We start from the raw sequence: 21964 nt of genomic DNA on the forward strand, positions 1-21964 counted from the left end.
TTGTGTGAGATTAAAAAGGGCAAAAATGTAAAACATTACTTTTTTAATTATTTGACTGTAATGCAATTGTGATAATAATTAAGACTGACTTTATCAATATCACCCGGCATTGTGCCACATTCCTTCTTTATCAGGCTCATTTGCATTTGAAATTTATAAAAAACAAAGAGCTTAATAAGATTGTCTTAAACATGCATCATCAGCTTAACAGTCAGTTGGGTGTAAGGAGCAAATGAACCTCTAGATGACTCTAGTAGGCTTATAAAACTTAAATTTTTAATTTATACCGAAGCAGTACTGATTCTAATACTGTCGTAAAAACACACCAACAATCTCATCTTTTCAGTTTCCGAAGTCTTCTCCAGAACTTGCTCTTCAAGTTCCCCACATCTCTTCTTATACTGAATCACCTTATATAAGACAAATGCAAGACGGATGGTTAGGAAGCTTCAAGGCATACGTGTAGAGGTGTCTAAACTGTGAGATCCATTTCTAGCTACCTTGGTCTGCAGCTTCTGAACAAGTTGGACTTGTCTCTGTTGGGCTTCCTGATAGGCCAGCAGTTTTTGCCTATAGGCTCTCTCCTTGTTCTGTGGTTGCATGGCTTCTGTTGATACACTGTGCTGGTCTGAGTCCACCGCTGGCTGCAACATCAGTATCTGATCAAGCTGGAGTAGAGCAACAAACAAATACAACAAAGCAACAGAGCCTTAGAAGGATGCACATTATTGTGCACATCACACATGGCCTTTGAATTCATTTACCAGTTTATCAGAAGGACTTTGAGAAGTTTCAGAAGTCTTTTCTCTATAAAACCTAAACTTTATTTTATTTATAGAGTTTCAGAGAAGCCTTGAACTCTCTCTGCTGTATGGTACTCACTGTAAAATCACCCACTATTCATAAAGACAGGAGTTTTTGCAAAGTGCAACAAAAGGCTACCTTAATATTTATTTATTTTATAGACTATTACTCTTGTATTCCTGTTTACTGCAGACACAGAAGCAGTAAAGTTCAGGTATCTCAGGTGTTTTGTTAGTGAGTGGGGGAAGAATGGAGCAGAAGGAACAGTGCAGTAATATGGATGGAGCTTGGGCTTTCATTGCTCTATCATAACCTAAAGTTCCAGATAAGGTGTTTCAGGCGTCCAACTGGGAAGCAATCCTGGATTATGTCTCTTTCCTGCTTTGGGAATGTGTCAGTTTCCCTCCTGGACAGCTTAAGGAGGTAACTGGGGAGAAGGAGGTCTGGACACCTCCGGTTAGACTGCTGTCTCTGCAACCTGGACTCAGATATGTGGCAGAAAATAGATGAATGCAGGTCTATCTTATATAATCAGTAGCTACTGTATAAAATATTCACATAATTTGTCACGGACCCGGTTCCGGGGACTCGGGGTGGACTATAATTATTATAATTATTATTATTATTATTTTGTGATGTGTGTGTCTTCTGCACAATGCTGTCATGTCTGTGTTCCACTTATTGTATGTGTAGGCAGGGTGTGTGTGTATATGTGTGTGGCTGTAGGATGGATGACAGGCACTTGCAGGCCTAATGGGTGTGGCCCTGCTGGAGGACTGGCCACACCTGAAGTCCCTGCCACACACCTGCTGCTGATCAGGGCTCGTCGGGGGAGCTATTTAGGAGAGTGTTGGAGCCCCCACCGGTGTGGGATCATTGCGTTACATCCCAAGTTAGTGTGCGTCAGTGTACGGTAGTGCAGATCGTGTATGCCCGCGGGGGTCAGTGTTGACGGCTGCTTCTGTTATTTTCCTGCAGGCGGAACGAGGAACCAGAAGGACAGCACGGAGGGGAACACACACACGGGAGTCTAGGAAGCAACGGGAATTTTGTATGCATCTGTTATTTACCTCACTGTAAATAAACGCACTGTCTTCACTAAAGAGTCCAGGTTTCGGGTCCTCCTTCCACACATCCCCACGGTCTGCCAGGGCAAACCGTGACATAATTTCCCATTTTCCTATGGTGTCAACTCATTTCTTTTGTTGTGTTCTGATATTTTCTTATCTGCCTCAAACAAGCCAATCAGCCTCTGTTCCCTGCACCTCTCTCCACCTCCTCTTCATGTCTTCCTCAACCTGGTCGTTCAAAGAGCCTCATCTAAGTCTCCATCTGCTTCATCTTCATCGGCATTGTCTAGACCAGGGGTGCCCAATCCCGGTCCTCGAGAGCTACCGTCCTGCAGCTTTTAGATGCATCCTTGTTCCCACACACCCGAATCAAATGAATGGCTTGTTATCAGGCCTTTGCCAAACATGATGGCATGCTGAAGAGGTAATCAAACCATTTGATTCAGCTGTGTTGGAGTAGGGATGCATCTAAAAGCTGCAGGATAGTAGCTCTCGAGGACTGGGATTGGGCAGCCCTGGTCTAGACTCATACCAGTAACCAGCTCTGCCATGCTGTCTTAGACTCAATCACCATTACGCAGTTTCTGTGGTTTCGAGTATTACTGTTTTCAGTAAAGTATTTCAACGTATTCAAAGTATTTTAGCTCATTGAAATACATTCCAAACCAAAAATGTCAAATTTTGATTGGCTTTAAAAATCTAAAGAGCAGCAGTATTAAGCTAAAGACAGAGTAAGGAGTGATAATATCAATACTGTCCTGGTCTTCCTCATTGTGGAATCTCATTTTCTCTCCCGTATCTGAAATCCAAATGTCCTGTAACCTCTCAACCCCATACAACCTAAACTCCCTGTGCACCACCCACTCTCTATGCTGGTGCCAGACACCCTGTCCTCACTAATACAAACCACATGGCCCTAGAGCACTACAACACACTGCGTGCCTCTAGCTGCCCTTGCCGACTTCTCATTTAAAAAGAGATGAAGAGAGTGAGAGCAAGCGAGCGAGCCCCCCCTCCCCTGCAATACGCTCCAAACCACCATCCAAGCTCGTCAAATCAACCCTGCGACCCACTCCCTCCCTCTTCTCTTCTGTACCTCATCTCTTCTCTTGGTGCTTAATCTCTCCAGCAGGCTCCAAGAGAGCCAAGACAATAGTCTCAGTGTTCAACACTGGACCCAGCCACTTTGCCACCATTATTAACACATTTTCAAATGCCCTTTTCAGAAATTTATACTACAAACTACACTTACGGTCATCACGCACTTGGCTCTGTGCTTTTGGTGTTTTTCTCTGAGGACATGGGGAGCACAAAAACGTCTTTTACTGCCCGTTGTTGAGGTGACAGCTTTAGGGACTGAGAAGGGAGGAACAACATGGGCGGAGTGTTTGAAACGCACAGCACTGCAGCAGCTGTGTTTAAAGGGACTCCTGGAAACAGCTGTGTGTGGAGCATTGGTGATTATGCATCTTTTCAAGTATTTTGGCACAACTAAAGCAATAACACTGACTTACTAACAAGCATGCACTTTATAAATACTACAGGATATGAGCGCCATGTATATTCGGTGCCATGTGATGCTGAAACTGTAACTCTCGTAGCCACATCAAAAAGAAATCCAACACTGTGAGAAAAAGAAACATAAACAAACAACAACAACAAAAAATATCCATTACTTCAATATACACGGTGCAGAATGCAGGATTCAGATAAAGGATCCTGGTAAATTCAGGCGCTACAATAGATGGGCGATAAATCTTCATGCCTCTTGTCTATGCACGCGCATAAGGATCCTATACATGTATAATTTGAGCCTTGCATTTCTTTTATTCTACAACAGTACTGAACCACTCTATGCACTAACACGTAGAGATTTGTAGCAATGTCCCAACAACCAATTTTGGTGAGTAATACCTGAAAAATGAAGAAAACTGCAGTGGCCACTTGAGGGCCCAAAAGTGAGTCAACCCTCATAGATGCCATGTTAATATGTTCAACTTAACAGCAGAAATAAACAATTTTACAGCCTGCTACAATAAGCAGATTTAGTTTGCTAATATTGTTTTGTTCTTTCATGACAATAACAATAATAAAAACCACAAAAATTGATGTTCCAGATTCCCAGTCAACCCAACTCTTTGGCTCCTCAACCAGCACAGCAGCTCTTCATTTCTGTTAAACATTTGGGTTTTATTACATCAGGATCCAGTTGCATGGATAATTCTTTAATGTTTTTACTACCTCATTTAATCACTTCCCTTATAGATGAGAAACATTTTCTTGGGGGCACCTACTTTAAGCTGCTAATAGTTATTTTCCCTATCACTGCTACAAATCATTGAGTTGGACTAATTTTTCCATAATCACTCGTTGCTACGTTGTTGCTAGTCTCATTCTGTGCAGATTGATTGGTGCACCAACACAGGTAGCTACAGCCAAAAGCTGCCACACCAACAGCTGCTAATTTGACTTACTAAACTGGATCCCTTAACCGGGTTTGTCATGTTCAGTCTGTCCTAGAAGTTTGTGGCTTAGTTCTTGTCTATGAAATTCTAGCTTTTTTATTACCCTGTGATTTACCCTTGTCATCTAAACATGATAATTTCTAGTTTCACAAAACCAAGATGCAATGGCCAAAATTCTGACATTCAGTGTTCAAAATGACTACATTAAAGTCAATGGGCAGCATCATGGTGACTATATTCATCTTCTCCATATGCATATTCAGTAATTGCAAAGATGGTCGCGGATTGTCCTCTCACAGCAGTTTAAACAGTGTTTTGCAGGCAAATCTGTAGTAAAGATGTAAATAATTGTACTTATTGGAATGATATGTACATGATAAGTACATTCCAAGAAAACTCACTGTGTCTGAAACTGGAATTAGCATAGTATTAGAGCATTAGTTCAAGTTGCTAGATGAGCTTGAAATGATGATCATGTCTGAACCCTGGATTAAATGGGACTGAGAATTTATACACACCTAAAGCTGCAGTACACTATTAGAACACTCATATCACAAGCTCTAATGTAGAACACAGCTACAGCTTTATCAGGACTATCTTCTATTCTCTGGACTTCATTGACTTTCTAAAAAATAAAATATGTGACCATTAAAACTAGATTTGCATGGATACAGCCCCTTAGAGCTTGAAGGTCAGGGAAACACAGATTTTCTTTAATTTAGTCAAACTGTCTTTTATTTATAAAGCACAAGAAATTAATTTCCATCAGCATCTGTGCCTGTTTAGCCTGCACCATCCCTACCACCCAACTACCTGATGCACCCAATGACCAGGCTACCCTGGTAACTCCTCAAGGGCCCCACCCTACCCTGACACCGAGGGTTGTTTGTGCTTTTTCATACATGGCTGCAGCACATGGGCTTCTTGCCAGCGCCTCGCCCTTACTCCACAAAATACAGAGATGACGCTTTTTTATAGTTTGTCCCCAGTCAGCTGTAAAGCAGGAGGCCAGGGGCTGCTCCGGATTAACCATGCTCCTTGCAGGAAGCTCCCAGGAGGGTGCCATAACAGCCTGGTGTGGAGAACCCCACCACTGCTTAACCCTCCTACACCACCATCTATTCCGTTGCTCTGCTTGCATCATTAACTCTCATCACTCACATCTCCAAGTGAGCTTGAACTCATTGTCCTTCACAACACACGCATACGGTGGTGACTGTAAAGCCAAAGAGAGAAGCAAGTAATCCCAGTCCTCCCTCTGCACTAACTCGGGGCTTACAGGGCTTACCGTGGGCCCAGAATTGCGCTCGCTTAACACCCATGCTATTTATGATCTGCTTCAGAGCACAATCACCCTCGATCAGCTTTCATGATTCCCTAAAGTGAGCTGAGCCCAATCCTAACATAGCTCTGCTCTTTGAGGTCATCTACTGCCATTCTGCAATAATGCCGAAAATGCAATTTATACAAAAACCAGCCTTTATGTCATGGTATACTTTATTCCTCCATATGGTCGCTTTGAGTCCTTTTCTTTTCTTCTTTTTAATTTCCAAGTATCTGTTTCTTGAGCCTTGCTTATGGCTCCAAAGTGTAAGACTTTTCAGGCCCTTAAAATGTGCTTTGAATTAGAGTTTTTATACTTCTTGATATTTATGATTTCTGCCACTCCTTGTATTGTCTCTTTTGATAAATATTTCAGACAACATCAAGGGATAATCTTGCTTTGATTCATCTGCCAGCAAGCAACAAGAGAATCATTTTCAAGGCCCTTGTGAAGTCTTTGGTGTTTGTGCCAAAACTTGCTGCCTTGCTCATGTGGTATAAGATCAGAATCCAGCCCATTCAGTTAGCATCTCAGGATTGCAATATCTTCTCACTGACCTAATGTAATTACATTTGGGTATCTGATAACTATCTATCTGATAAAGTATCTTGGGAAGCGTATTCTCTCGTTTTCTGCTATATGACATTGTGAATTCATACCTGATTTTCAACAAAGATATAAATTTTCTGCCTTATCCAGGAACTATTTCACAACCTCAGTCTTCTTTTCTTTCTATCTGTGGTTCACCCAGGGCGACATCTGGCCGTGAGTGCGCACTCCAGCCAGCATGTGAAGGGTTACAGCTGCAATCGTTTTCTCTGGCTTGGCCTGGACCCAGAGGCTTAATAAAGGGAATTAATGGAGTGCACTATCTGTCAGATTCCTAAACACAGCTGGAGCGGATGTCCATCGCCCCCAAGCTGCCCAAAAACTTACTGTCCTACTTGAACAGCTCACCCGCTCCTCCCTCCCCTCAAATTACCCCCTGAGTGCTGACTCTGTGAAAGAGCCCCAGCTGATTGTGAAAGCTGTTTATGTATCATCACTGACAGTAATTACACAATGTGGGATAACAAACAAGGAGAATGGAAGGAAAAGAGGAGGGACTGCTGAGAGCATGTTACCATAGAGTGAACTTTTGGGTCATGGGGACAGCTGCTGTGATGGCCTGTAAGGGATACAAGTGATCTGTGTAAAAATGGCAAACTCATAATGCAAGCTTAGTGCTCACAAACACGCGGCTGGTCATGCACTGCTTAACACAAATGTGTCCAGCAAGGACAATGCAATTCAAAACCTACACATACATACATAAACTCAATCAGTACAGACTTCACATCTGATTAGAGATCTCTGACATGTGAAAAAGAGCTGAAAAGTAGGCTTTATGTCTGACTTTAAAGTTAGGTAACATGAGAAGCAGAAGAAATGTCAAAGGCTACGAGGTTTAATGGAATACTTTCATCAAAAAATTCAGTCTTCAGGAGGGCTTTTAAGCATTTTCTTTCTCTGGGGAAAGTAATTAATTTTTACAATTTTGAGACAGTCTGACTTTCTGGCTGTTTTCCATTCAAATTGCAGCATAAATGAATGGGTTTGTGCCAGCAGGAAAAACAAACTAGGGACAGAGGGGGGTAGAACAGTAAAAGAAGACAGTAATACAATCCTTAAAAACAGACTTTATCTCTTTGACAGGGTTCTTACGGAGAGACCCGGGGGATTTAAAATTCCACAGGGCACTGGCAAATGGCAGTTGGTGTCAGAAATCATTCAGCATGAGTTATCTTTATCCAACTGACTGCCACACCGCAGTACTGTGCAGGCAATCTCTAAGTGTTCAGGAGTAGGGTATGGATGTCCGTGTCTGAGAAAATGCACATTAGCAGGCCTCCAAAAGCAACACAGAAGGTTCAGAATTCACCCCAACATGTTCTCCAACCTCCTGAAGCCATCCAACGCACAAACTAGGTCAAGGTTTATCCTGGTTCAGGTGCAATTTTCTGGGGTCAACAGGGATCACGAAGAGTGACTTAACAGAGACACAGAGGAAGGCTTTAAGAGTCCAGGTGTGACTTCACCAGCACTATGTTAACAGTCTTCTGTCAGCTCAGAGCCTTAAGGAAAGCTTGGCAAAATGTATGTTTTTGAATTGTCACACACTTTGTTCAACTGACTTGGGCCACAAACATTATGATATAGAGACACGGCACTCAAAGAACCCTTAAATCTACAGGGGAAACGAAACAGATTGTGGCACTTGTTTTTCACGTGTGGTTTCAAGATATAGGTGGGTGAAATTCTCTCGTTTTTGGCATTTTTATTACTCTGGTGCAATTAGGCAAATGCTGGCACACTGGATTGAGCAATGAATGAAGTTGGAATGTTGTGTAACAGAAGTAGAACTTCAGTAAAAAAAAAAAAAAAAGCTTTTAAAACTTTATTTGATGCACTTTTATTCCTGGTAAGAGAAGTCTGGACCAGCTCCTTATTTACTCAAGAATCATACTTGAGGATGCTTATGAGTTTGCCCAACTTGTTGACTCGTATTTGTGAATTTGGACAAGGGATTTGACCTCAGCTTGAAGCCCCCCACGGTGTCCTGTGAGTGGTGCTTCGACGGTATGCATTATTAGGACAATTGTTAACCCTTTAAAGCCTCAACCTTGAAATAATTACAAGAAAATGAAATGAAAACGAAATGCTCATTAAACCATGTGATGATATTTTAAATAATAATTTGCATATATTAGTTATAATTGTATTGCTTAATATATATATATTTGGCAGTTTAACTTGTTTGTTTGGTTGTTTTTCATTTTTTCGGGGGCAGGGGGCAGTGCAGTGAGAGCTTGGTTCCTTTAGTTCATTTAGTTCATCTTTGTTCCAGTGGCTGATGGACTCTGGCAGAACTGCCCTTTAACACTGATTCTGACGATAACTATGGACAGAAATTCAAGGTGCAATTTCAAGATTGGTTGGTTTCAGGGTCACATCTTTTATTTTTATCGACGTGTGATGTGACTTCATCAATCTATGAAGGCAGTGGTTTGATGCCAAATGTGAAGTGGCTGGAATGAGGATTAGCACCTCTATGTCTGAGGCCAGAAAAGGGTGGAATACCCACAGTGGCTTAGGACGAGTTCCTATTCAAGTGGAGAAGTTCATGTGTCATGGGGTACACGAGTCAAGGAGACAGGAACAAGAGACTGACAGATGGATCGGCACATCATCTGCATGGATGTAACTAAAGTACCTGTTGTAGTGAGGTAATTATGATGTGATTCTTTTAAAAACAATCAGAGGTAAAGACATTCTGTACTTAAGTAGAAATGCTAGTTTCTGTTTGTTGGCATGGCCAAATAAATTGGTGTATTTGAGATTTGTCAACTATTACTTTTGTGTTTATACCACCTATTACCTTTTGGTATTCAACTCTGGAGTTATTTAAGTTTTGGCCTACCACTGTGGATATTGTTTATGTGTGGATATGGATATGTGTATATTGGAAAGGTGGCCTCTTCACAGACAGAAAATCTCAAATACTTCCTCGGGAGTTCAGTCATTCAGGAGAGGCTTAGAGTACAGCATTTCCCCCTTTACTTTAAAAAAGAGACAACCCAAAGAGGGCTAAGCATCTGATTAAGATGCTTCCTGAGCACCTCCCAGGTGAGGTGTTTTCGCCATGTCCCACAGGAGGAAGACTCTGAGACTCTCAGACCCAGGACACACTGGAGAGATCGAGTCTGTCGTCTGATCTTGGGATTCCTCACTGCTAGAAAAATACTAAGCGACAATTACACAGAAATGGAGACAGGAAGACTAGCGTCCTTGGAGAAACTTTTTTTTTCTCATACTAGTCACAATGCATCAGCCTGATCACAAAGTTATGGCATAAAATGGGCTAAGGTTGTTGTTATTTTAGCCCCTAGGACTGCAGGGGACATATTCCAGCTGTGAGACTGTAGCTGTTGGATGGCAGGGTGAAAACTGCCCCCAACCCCCAACTGAGAAGCTCTCCAGAGTGTGTTGCTGATCAAAAACTAGCTGATCAAAAACTAGCACTAGAAACCCTATACTCCAGGTGGGCCTGTACATTTATCCCACCAAAAAATGCAGAGTGCAGGTTTATGAACAATGTGGAAATTATCAAGAGAAATTTCAATCACAGTAGTCAATGCAAATTACAGAGGAAAGAAGGTTCAAGCTGAGGGCACCTCAGACAAATGCTGACTTAAAATGTTTCACACAAGGTCTCATGGAACAGCTACAAATGCTCAAGGCTGGAAAATATCACTGATAATCAATGTTAACACTGAAAGCCAATAAGCAATTCTGAATTACTGACCAATCATATTTTTGACACAGTGATATTCTCTGGCTGCTATATATGGGGCAAATGAGACATACTGACATAGGTACAATACACTGATTAATTAAACGGAGGTTACTTGGATGCAATGTATGTGATACATTCAGTGATATGAGCCCTTCAGCTGTAAGTGCTGATGGAGAAATCTGTGTGAATGAAAGGCTGCTGGCCTGAATGTTAGCGTCAAAGTCAAGGAAGCATTTTTGGCTCTCGGGTACTGATGAGCAAACTGCATTACCATCACATAAAAGCAAAGCTGCCAAAAAAATCAAGCTGCTTTTACATAGAGGAAATAATACGAAGACAAGAGCTTTCAGCATAATAAATGAGTCTTGACAGGAGTTTCATAATGAACCTCTTGACTTATGAGTCACCACCAAACAAAATATTCAGATTCAAATTGCTACTCTTTGGGTTTGAGCATCAAATATCCACAAGCTGTGCTTTAGTTTCGTCTGTTTAGTGCCTTTTCACACTTCTAAAAATATTCACAAAATAAACAAGCCAACCTAAATACGTTTTATTTATAGCCACGGTTTTAAAATGAATTCCAAGAGCAAAGCAAGCAGTGCGAGATCATTAGATTTAAGCAGCAGAATGAGGGCAGTGTGATCATAAATGGCTGCTTTGTGCACTATGAAAAATTAGGTTTTTCTTCAACGGTCCTCGGGGAGGAGGCCAGTGACCTTCACAATTTTCCCCCAAAACATGGAGGGGCAACCATGGGGGGCCGCGGAGGGAGACACGCGTCCTCGTGAGCACAGGAGGTCTACCTGAACAGACTACAAGGAAACCCTTCATGAACTACGCTCCCCACTCTTATTTACACTAACAAACACACACACACACACAATGGTTGCTTATACAGTAATTACCTTAATATGTAAACTGTAATTCTACAGCAACTCATTAAAAAAAGTATGATATACATACATGTGCAAAGTCAAATTAATTTAGTCTGAGCATGTGTATGCTGCCCTTTCCGCTCCTTAGATTTTTACTACCATACATTAAGTGGAGTTTCAGTCTTCCTTCAATGTTAGTTTGTTCAGCCCCCAAACAGGCTTCCCTACTGGAAAAAACAGCGCTACACTGACGCTCACAGTAAACATATCCCATTTCAAACCTACGAAGCTTTTTGCAGTCAATGCTCTAGTGTGCTTGATATCAACTATATACATGTATATATATATATGTGTGTGTGTGTGTGTGTGTGTGTGTGTGTGGGTACTTTTATTTTTTTACAATATTCATTTCACTTAACTGAGATTTGCTTTTTTATGGACAGCTCTCTTAAATCTCCTCGATTCTTTTCTTATATTTGTCTTATATGTCTTATATTTTCTGCTGTACATGAAATCATTCTCCTTTTGCATGAAACTTTAACTGTCACAGAGACGACTTCGCAGGGTGGTCCTATGGTTGCAAAACAAGCCCAAGTCAACACCCCTCCACCACCGTGCTTGACAGCAGGTGTTCATATGTTGTGTTTGTGTGGTGCTGTTCATGACCACATATCTTGACGTTGGTTTCATCTGTCCAAAGAGAAGTGTTCCAGAAGGTTTGTTTGGTTGCAGCTTTGCAAACCTAACCTGAGAGAGAAGAGACTTTCTCCCAGCAGCCCTTCCAGGCAAGCCATCAGTTTCAGTCTTTTTCTGAGTGTACTGTCATGAAACCTACCATTTAACACACTAACTGAGGCCTGTAGAATCTGAGATGTAGCTCCCATTTTTTTACGTTTCTCTGAGCATTGTACAATCTGACCTCGAGGTGACATCCACTCCTCTTGTGAATAATCTTTCTCACTGTAAAATGATTTGCTTCAAATTTTTTGTAAATGACCTTATGACCCTTGGCAAACTGATGAGCACCAGTTGTTTTTCATGGTTTTATGGTTCTTATTTCTGATCATTTGATTACTTTTCTTGTATATTGGATATGTTTATTTTATATTGGACCAGGGGTTGCATACATGGTTTTCTTTTTTTATGAGTTCCATGTTTTGTGCCTGGTCCCTGACAAATAAGAAATAATAACAACAAAAAAGAAAACAAAATTTGTGATAGTAGCCTTTGGCAGGAAAGCTACTGTTGACCTTGAGAATTCGTCACTCCTACCCTCTCTGTGAGACCGGACTGTTTGACTACCAGCTGGTCCTGGTCCATCTGGCTGGGAGACAGTCGCCCCCTTAGATCCCTCCTCTCCTCCAGTGCACTGAACTCTGAACTCTTGCCTGAGACAAGGAAACAGATCAGACATATAGAAGAGTCAGAGTCAGTCAGAGGGATTATCAGAAGAAAGGGTTGTAATTCACCTTTCAGATATCCAGTAATGTTAAGTTAATCTACAAACTAGCCATTTAAAGTTTTTTTCAGTACCTGCTGGATCCTCGGCTAGATTGCGGGTGATGATCTGACGGATGCGAGAGGAGACAGGTACAGGTGTGGCCATGGATTCTTGTCCCTCCTCTTGAAGTGTCAGACTTCTCTCTCCTGAGCTGCCATCAGACTGAAGGAGGGACTCCTCCAGTTTCTACAATTACACCAACACACAACACTTTACCCTAGAGATTACACTATGGGAGTACTACTTCAGTCTTACACTTTACTCTAATTATCTTTATTTTAATATGTTCAGCTTTCATTTGATTTACAAAGGTTTTGTTACTGCTTATTCACTTATTAATTCATTCATTTTTACTTATTTTCTTTTATTTAGATTTTAAATTATTGTGCTCTGTGCTGTGTTATATATATTATTTTTTATATTTATTTATTTATTACAAAAAGTATATTGCACTGCCTTTAGACTTTTACCTTGGCTCCTTTACTTATCTTGACAACTGATAATGAGTTATATATTATGAGTAGGGCTGCCACAAACGATTATTTTTGTAGTCAACTAGTCACCGATTATTTTTGCAATTAGTCGACTAATCAGATCATGCATCCATTGGACGTAAAACGTACAGCTTATTGCACCAGCATGCATCTGCTCTTATATAACTATCATTAGCTTACAGCCCTAAGTGTTTAAGTGTTTAAGGTATGTGCTAACTCAGCGGTCCCCAACCTTTTTTGCGACACGGACCTTATGCCCGACAATATTTTCATGGACCGGCCTTTAAGGTGTCACGGATAAATACAACAAAATAAAACTAGTACCGGTAAAAAAAGGTTTATTCACAACACGTGTGAAAAGACCCAGGAAAACCGAGTAAACGATAAAAACGATAACAAAATAACGCTGAAAACCGATAAAAACCCTGAAAACTATACATTTCACACCTGAGCCTCAACTCTCGCAGCCCGGTACCAAACGACTCACGGACCGGAACCGGTCCGAGGCCCGGGGGTTGGGGACCGCTGTGCTAACTAAAAATAAAGACAAGATGATAGTTTATTAAATGTTAATGACATTTGCAGATTGTTTCGGTGAAGGTTAATAAACTCCTTGCTATCTAAAATATAACAGGACACCGGAGTATTCTTGAGCATCTCAGGCTTCTGATAATCAGTTGTCTGCTTGACATTTATTCAGCTGTGTAAAAACTATAACTTTAATCTCAGCCAAACCGATTTACTCAGGAACAAATAAAATACTAAAAAAAGACAAACAATAAAATTTTTAAGTTATCTAAGTGACTTATATATATTTAACTTGAGTAGCTAAAGACGGCGGTGGGTTTGAAAACGATTTGCCGGAAGTCCGGTGTTCTCACCGGCTCTAGTGAACCTTGCCCCCGGCTAGCGCTGGTGGGTAACAGACGTCTCTGAAAACGTTGGAGTGCTTTTGCAAATATGCGGTGTCTTGATAAACTGAGAAGATATTTGAGGTTTACACAGCTCCATTCTCGCCTGAAAATATGTTAAACTTTATTTTGTGACCCAAAAAGAATAATAAGAGTAATATTAAAACTAACTAACATGCAACTGTTTCAATTAGATTGATTGTCATTTTAACTGACTTTTATTTTATTTGAATTTTATTGAATTTTATTTTTATTTTATTTGTATTCTTTCACTTATTGTTGCATGTGTGTTGTTGCTGCCTGTGTTTGAGTAATTTCTGTAACTGTGAGACATCTGCTGCTGCCTATCTTGGCCAGGTCTCCCTTGAAAAAGAGGTTTTTAATCTCAATGGGATCTTCCTGGTTAAATAAAGGTTAATAAATAAATAAATAAAAAACTAGCTGCTGCCATTGTTGACAACTTTTCCAGGCCGAGCTATGAATTATGGGACACAGCTTCTACTTCGGGGTTTAACGGCAGCTGGCATCCTTGTACATGCAGTGCTGCCATCTTCTGTTTCACTCCGTTATTACACTCTTAAATCCTACTACTCATTGCTGCCTCTTTTGGGATCTTACAAAGCTTCAAATGACCGTCGACTATTAAATCAGTCGTCAACGATTTTAATAGTCGATGCAATCGTGACTAGTCGACTAATCGTGGCAGCCCTAATTATGAGTTATTAATTTTTATTCCAGCTGTTAAACCTATTTTATTATAGGTCGCCTTTAATTTTTTAGCTGGCATAACACAGGAAATTTTTTTGTCTTAAAAGCAAGAACACCACAAATTCAGAGTATCCCAGTACAGCATAAGTCTTAAGAGTCACGACAAAATGTATTTGTATTTATTTGTTTATGTGTCTGTAACATTATATATAAATGGTATTATATTGTTGTGATGGCTGACATAATTTTAAGCTACCTTACACATTTTGGGTCATGGATAAGAAAAAGATATTTCATATGGTGATACCAAGCCACTACTAGCTGCAGTCTAAAGTACTATTTCCCACTGATATCAGCCTGTCTGACCGATATTATTTATAACGGTATTTGGGTACCAATTATATTATTAGTAATACTCAGTGGTGATGTAATAGGTTTATTTTATTTTCGTTATATCTTAAAAAAAATTAATTAACGGGAGAACTTGTATCAGTTTTAAACCACTTTGCTTTTTATACTAGACTTATATTTTCCTAAAACTGAAACTTCAAAGTACACATAGATGTAAACTAGAATAAAATCAACCTGTTCTTGACTCTAAATGAGTTTTAAATGACAGCTAAGCAAGTAAGTCCATGCCATCTTATACAGTGTGTCTTTACCTAAGCTTCGTGGTCCTTTGAGAAATTAAGATGAAAAGAAGCATTAAATGAATGACGTTCAAATGACTCGCCAACAATACAAACTGTTAAATAAATATATCTTTATTAATGATGATTTTCCTTTGCTTTTGACAAACATCTTGTAGAGGGCGGTAAACCCATGCAGGAAAAACTCTGAAAATAATATTTAAAATGACTCCAATAATATAAACTTTTCCTTATCTTTATCAAGAGTTACCAACCTGAATCACTGCCTCCAGTCTGGGTGAGTGTGCACCTTCCTCCTGTGGAGAAGTCATCGCGGCCCAGCTTCAGCTATAAAAGGTTTGCTAGTCTACTGAACGTTTGGGCTCGGTGGTTAGTTAGCTTTACTCTGGTACACTTTTCGTCCGACAGTTATTAAAAGTTGAGTGAAAAAAAGCGCAAAAACCAAGCATGTCCTTAAATAATAAGATGAAAACACCAGATGTCTTAGTTTGCGACTGCGTGAGGAGAAACTTCAAAAGCTGAAACAAAAATCACGGACAGGAAACTTTTAAGCTAAGAAGACTGAAGACATGTAGCTCAATCCCAGGCCAGTTGTTATGGTGACCACGCGCTTCCGGGACCGTTGTCATAGAAGCAGAACGCTTGCTTGTCCGTTTTCATGGCAGCGCAGAGACCAGGAGCCAGGCAACAGGATTCCAAGGGGTTAATGGTCAAAGCACTGAAGGTGAACAGAAACACTATATATGTATGTGTGTATATGTATATAAACATTTTACTTACTTTCAAGTTTACTTGTTTACTTTAAAGTCACTAAAGTCACTGGATAGGTGGAAGAAACCAACTCTGATATCTGAAGGGTCTTAGGGGGGCGGGTAACAGATATAGGATAAAGGTAAAGGCACCTTACTTAATACAAATTCATGCATTTTCCTCTTATTGTGGACACTTAATAAACAGAAATACATTTAAAACTTGGAAAATTAAACCCCACTCGTTTCATTTTTTTGGTGCGGTACACTGTTTTTATACATAGGATAAATCCTGTTACATTTCAATTAAATTAGAGCCTGAGCTTTCAAATGATCCCTTATACAATGGTCTAAAATATTTTTATGCTATAAAATCTTTAACCAATTTTCAGGAACATAATTAGCAGATTTTAAATGACTACAGACAAAAACTCTAAAAATAGAAGCCCACAAGCTAGTTCTGCAAACATTTAATGATTCATGTGCACCATACAGTAACACAAAGAAATTCAGGTCTCAAACACATGATACAAAGTATAAATAAACACCTGCTGAGCAGTAGAGCACAGCCCTAAAAAACATCCAAGAATACCTGAGGGTCATGTAATGTGCTATTCTCAGGCACAATGACATCCAGGGATAAGCATTCCTTTTGCAGCGTAGGCATTTGTATGAGAGGAACACATCTCTATTAACTCTTTGGCCTTGAGGAGGACTTTATGTTGACTCAAGCTCAGGCCACTGGTTTGGGTCTAAGAAGATGGTGCAGACTCCACTGTAGAACCAAAGTCTTGGCAGGGAGGACTCCACTTCCCAGATGTTGGATGCTCGGTTGTAAACCTCCACTTCGACCCCATAGTCCCCCTCCATACCTTTCCAATGGCCTCCGGTAACAAAGAGCTTCCCATCAAGTGATACAAGGCCGCCATTCTCGTGGAGCATGTGTAGAAGCTGGACCTGAAGAGAGCAAAAACCAAAGGTATTACTTAAACGTCTGGTAGGATGAATTCGTGCAAAGGGACTATTTAATGTATTTAGCTTGCTGTCTGCAGTGATAACTAAACCCACCTTCTGCCATATATTTGCCTCTGGATCATAAGCATAGACTTTTTTAGTGTTGTCAGCAACCAGATATATAGTTCCATCCACGCAGACAGAACGAGGAGAGGACAAATACTTTGGGATAAATGGTGAACATACGCTGATCCAGCTATCTATGAAGAAAAATATAACAAATATGTTAATTATTAGATTAAAGCACAAACAAATATCCAAAGTAAATGGCACTTTATGGCACTTTATGGGAACATTATGGCACTTCATTCAGTTTTAATAAAATAAATGCTATAAAGTAAACAATGTTACACCAAAAGAAAAAATGTGACAAGAGACACAAAGAAAAGATAAAAACTGAGAAACAAAAGCTCAACAAAAAAGACCATAAAGGTTTTTTTCCCAGTAAATTATTAGAAAAGAGATTGAATATCCTGGGTACCAGTGCTTGTTTCTCTTCCTTTACGTAACAGAGATTTTACGTTTGAAACTATGATACGTCTCATAATACTGATGCTCACAGAAAAATGATGCTGAACAGAAAAGATTTTTGACTTTTTATACTGTGACGTTTGTGGGAGTAAAATGTATTTTGCTCCCATGTTTAACAGAAAAATGCTTGCAATGTTATGAGGGATCATTAATGTTGGAAAAAATTATGCAAATTTAAAATAGCTAAATTTTTACCCATCCATATATACCTCAAGAGATTCTAATTTGGATAATATGCATCTGACACTGAAGAAATTACTGCTACAAAAAAGTAATATAACATATTATTTAAAGTGGCTAAAATGAAGATGCCAAAACATCCACCAATAGGACTGCATGCATTATAGAAGTACTGTGAACAGTGCTCAGGATGGTACTCAGGGCATCCTTACCTATGACAGGGTTGTAGCACTGCATGGTCAGTGCATTGTATTTCACTGCACATGACCCAATTACATAAAGCTTCCCCTGACAAGCTGTGGCGGTGAAGTTTGTCACATACTTTAAGGCGGGGCAAGTCATAGCCCAGGTGTCGTTATAAGGGTCGTAGTGCTCAACTTCAACTCGGTCTGACGTTGTGCCTAAGAGGAAAAATTAACGATCGATAGTCACATTTAACATTCAAGTGACAAAATGACTTATTTAGTATCCCAGCCAGATATTTCTATGAGCCACTGTGGTGTTTTTAAGTAAAACTGGTGTAGCTCACATAATAGAATGTTTTGGTAAATATATTTACATTTTTTAGTGCTGCAGGCTTTGATTTTATTGTAATTTTCCACTCCTAATCACTACATAGAACCTTGGCTAACAGACCAAGATTTAGTCAGACACTTAACACTGAAAGTTACAATGGAAATATATGGAATATGTCACATTTCCAAAGAACTGATTTGTTTTAATTTGCAGAAGTATTAAAGCCTTTTTGCTTAAACATGATAGAAAGACTTTTTGAATACCTGTCACAGATAAAGGAAATGGTATGAAAAAGACAAACATAGCCATTTATTAAAGCCTTCCTGTCATAAATGACCCAACTTGGTCATTATAAAATAATTTGGTTGCTGGAGGGTTATAGAGAGTTTCAGCAACTGCAAAAAGTTGGCCATACCAACAATATTCCACAACAATGGAGAAATACTAAAACATTCTTAAAGAAAACCTCAGAGAAGCTGAAGCAAGCAGCTAGAGTGGTGATTATCTTCTGTGATTTTTGCTGCAGGTTTAAGGCACCACATGCAAAACCGATATTTATTTTCTTACCTCCGATGACATAAATCTCCCCGTTGAGCGTTGCTGATGTGTGGTTAGTCCGAGGTCGGAGCATAGGTACCACAGTAACCCATCTCCCCTCTCTTGTGATGTACTTCCAGGTCTCTGTGGTCGACCAGGTATTGGTATTCGAACCTCGCGAGCCCCCTGTGAGGCAAAAAGGATCAGTTTGTCAAAAGTCTGTGATTGTTTTAGATTCCTCACAAAAGTAACTGGAGAGCTGCACTCTTGACTTTCTATCATTTGTCATTTAACCTAAGAGTTTTTTCAACAGTGTTCTAAAAAATGAAAGAAACACATTGGAAACACATCAGCTCTCAATGGGGAAAAAACATCATGTTGGATATCTATACTGATATGGAATGGGTATCGTGTTAGAAATGAAAGGATGGCACATTGTTTCATGGAAATGAAAATGATCAACCAAGGACTCAAAGACAGACCAAAAATCTGACTAAAAACATGATGTGGCAGGCTGGTCCATTTTGCTGCAAAATAGTACTCAGGTAGATTGTGTGAGATTGTGTCCTGGGGGATCTCCCCAGACCTGGACCAGGAAATCACTGAGCTCCAGGACTGTTTGAGGTGCAACCTGTCTATTCTGATTAAAAGTGTGGAGTATACTTGACTCACCTGACACATACACATCATTGTTCAAAGAGACCATAGAGTAACCCCACTTGTTGGGATTCGGGAAATTAGGGAGCTCATGCCACCGTTCTGCAGAGAAAATGACTTGAAGTTGAGAATATTTCACGGACCAATTGATGAATTATTCACAAATACAGTGTGCAAATGACAAATGGATTGGAGTGAAATTAAGTAAAGCTATAATATTGCCAAACAAGGTCGGATAGGTTCTTGCTTGCTGAGCTGAAACAGTAAATACAAAAAGCTTTTTGGCAGGTCGTTAACTCCTGGCCAGCTTTTGCCCCTCCACATAAAAAGGAAGCTTAAAATGGCTTTACAAAAACTTTTTCCTTGTGCAAAACATAACATAAATGCCTTCTTCCAGGCTGAGCAATAAAAATGCTCAGTTCAGGAATTGAGAAGATGATCCAATTTTGTCACATCCAGACCACATTTCTGAAGGGCCATTTTTCTGTCAACACTGTATTTAACGACCTACAGAATGTGCCAAACTGGTTTGAGGAATCCCACAGACATTTTCCAACAAATTTGAAAATTAAAATGGAATCTGAACTTAAACAAACTTGAAATTTTAAATGGGGGAGAAAGAGTTTTTGTTGTTGTTGTTTTTTTTTTTTTTACTGGTCTTTGTGTTGTAGAAGGCACAGTTTCTGGGCTGTAGTCTTTCCAGTCTTGGGTCTCGGTCCTCCTCTTCATCAGAGTCGTCCTCATCATCCATTGAATGACCTCCCATGACAAAGAGAACTTCTTCTAGGTTTGGTTGTGGGCTCTGGGAGTTGAATCGGTCCACATGTTCAGGTGCTAAATCCATTTTCTAGAAAGTAACATTATTTTTGTAATATAACTCGTAGCAGAACAAGAAGAGAAAAAGTGTAGAAACTCACTAACCTCTCTGTAAATCTTTTCCACAGCCTCTGTACAGCTGGGAGAGGCCTGCAGCAGACTGTCCTTCAGCAGGGTGTCAGCCAGGTAGTCCAGGCTGAGCAGAGAGAGACGGGACAAGCTAAGGAGCTCAGGGAGATAGCAGAGTCGAGACTCCCTGTGGTGCCTAACCCATTTCAGGATAGCCTCCACACGAGCGCACTCTGACCGGATTTGTAGTCTTTCATCAGACAGGCATGAGATCAGCCAATCTTTTCCCAGCAACAGAAACTCATCACCCTGTTGTACAGCCTCAAAGTTCTCCAGGAGGAAGGCCCATGCTTTGGCAACCACCTCAGGACAGCCATGAATGTCCCCAAACTCCAGGATTCCCAGGCAGTTTGTTTCATCAATCTGATGCTGGAGGTATCGGCTGCACACGGCTCGCACTGTCTGGAATTGGAGCTTGCTGGAGGTACAGATCAACCCCTCCACATTTTTCTGGTTGATAGTCAGTTTGCCTGTGTAGGCAAAGTCAAGCAAGCAGCTAAGGATCTCAGGATCCACATCATGAAGCTCCACACGTGCTGCAATGCTCTCTACAAAATCCCCTGAGAACATGCAGTGAAAGTACATGCTACAAAGCGCCAGTACACCACGGTGACAGGGGAAATCTCGCCCTCCCGCGCTCAAAGTCACATCCACAAGTTTGGGGTGAGAACAGAGTGAACGCAAGCCCTCGAGCATGCTCTGAGGATGGGAGGACAGGCAGAAGTCCAGGTCATCCACATTACGCACCATTATCAACTTCAAAATGTAGCTCAGATCTTCTTTCAGCTGGTGCAATAAACAACTGAGATTAGCAATTACCTAAAAGTGTAGAGAAAGCAAATAAATGCAAGAAAAAAATGATATTAATTATCAGCAAGAACCTCACCATGAAGTTCAAAATCCAAAAACTATCGAAATTTAGCACCATGAACCGGATTATGTGGTAAACATATATATGAAGTAGCAGCATCATATGGAGAAATGACAGCTTCTAAACACTGAATAGGAGTTGGATGACATCTCTTACATGATAGTTGTAGAGTAAATAGAAAACATTTGTTCTTATTTGACAATAACAGTCAAATCAGAGTTTTAATGTGCTGACCACAGAGTACCTTTGGCCTATGATATTATAGTTAGGTCAAAATATGTCTTGAAATCAACAACAAATAACATTTCCTGTCATCTAATAAAAACTAAATACAGAATTAACAACATACTCACCACATAAGCTGGAAAAGAAAAAAACTTTTCATCCTCCTAGTAAAAATGGGGATTGCAGCGGCTGTTTAGATCAATATGGAGCGGGTAGCATGGCAAAAAGCTTTTGCTAAGTCACTGGAGGGGGACTGCCTTCTGTCGTCTTAGTTATTTTTAGGGCTGACAGTGACGCTGTGCTGAAGTCAGATTCCAAACAACATGTATGGGACCTGCAGCTGCTGTTAAAGGCGCATATTTTGGATTTTCTTAACAGGCCTGGGAGCGGCAAAAGAGGACCAACAATTGGAAATGTGACAGCTGACAACTGAGTAACAATAATGCTGCCACAACTGTTCCTTGTTCAGGAGTTCAAGTGTGTGCTGTACGGTCATCTAGCACATTTTTATTTTCAAGCGGTCAGTTAATCCTGTTTTATCAAAGCCAGTGATGGTCCTCATTTACACAGAAAGTGTCCTATGAAGTCTGTGCCCTGA

The 21964-nt window shown here is 40.3% G+C and overlaps 2 protein-coding genes across 6 annotated transcripts in view; both read right to left on the minus strand.

The window, feature by feature from the left end:
• The window catches only part of crocc2 (ciliary rootlet coiled-coil, rootletin family member 2), a 44547-nt gene extending 28707 nt beyond the window's left edge, over window positions 1-15840 (minus strand). For 2 of the 5 annotated variants that reach the window (XM_080297750.1, XM_026157829.2), the window contains exons 1-5: window positions 15396-15834; window positions 12411-12564; window positions 12150-12265; window positions 501-668; window positions 327-410 (exon numbers count right to left, since the gene is read on the minus strand). In XM_080297750.1, coding sequence (XP_080153876.1) covers window positions 327-410; window positions 501-668; window positions 12150-12265; window positions 12411-12564; window positions 15396-15452 — 579 coding nt within the window. In that variant the 5' untranslated portion in view covers window positions 15453-15834. Of the gene's footprint in view, window positions 1-326; window positions 411-500; window positions 669-12149; window positions 12266-12410; window positions 12565-15395 lie in introns of all 5 variants that reach the window. The other 3 variants (XM_026157828.2, XM_026157826.2, XM_026157830.2) reach the window with 2 other exon arrangements.
• Window positions 15841-16345: 505 nt separating this feature from the next.
• Window positions 16346-21629, minus strand: klhl30 (kelch-like family member 30). The gene is made up of 8 exons (XM_026157833.2): window positions 21495-21629; window positions 20247-21089; window positions 19980-20172; window positions 19341-19427; window positions 18699-18854; window positions 17828-18016; window positions 16959-17104; window positions 16346-16847 (listed from the first exon to the last, which is right to left on the minus strand). The coding sequence occupies exons 2-8, from the start codon at window positions 21018-21020 to the stop codon at window positions 16608-16610; spliced, it is 1785 nt and encodes a 594-aa protein (XP_026013618.1). The 5' UTR covers window positions 21021-21089; window positions 21495-21629; the 3' UTR covers window positions 16346-16607.
• Window positions 21630-21964: the final 335 nt, after the last annotated feature.

This window comes from Astatotilapia calliptera, chromosome 23, assembly GCF_964374335.1.
Source record: "Astatotilapia calliptera chromosome 23, fAstCal68.1, whole genome shotgun sequence".
Lineage (NCBI taxonomy): Eukaryota > Metazoa > Chordata > Actinopteri > Cichliformes > Cichlidae > Astatotilapia > Astatotilapia calliptera.

Bases quoted from the DNA above. Each gene is read 5' to 3' on its own strand.
- klhl30 (XM_026157833.2), bottom strand. From the start codon at position 21,020: ATGGTGCGTAATGTGGATGACCTGGACTTCTGCCTGTCCTCCCATCCT. The intron at 19,428-19,979 runs GTAAAAAAAAAA...TTTTCTCTGCAG, and splicing joins CTTCTACAACACAAAGACCA to AACGGTGGCATGAGCTCCCT. The intron at 16,848-16,958 runs GTGGGTTTAGTT...TGCTCTCTTCAG, and splicing joins AGGCAAATATATGGCAGAAG to GTCCAGCTTCTACACATGCT.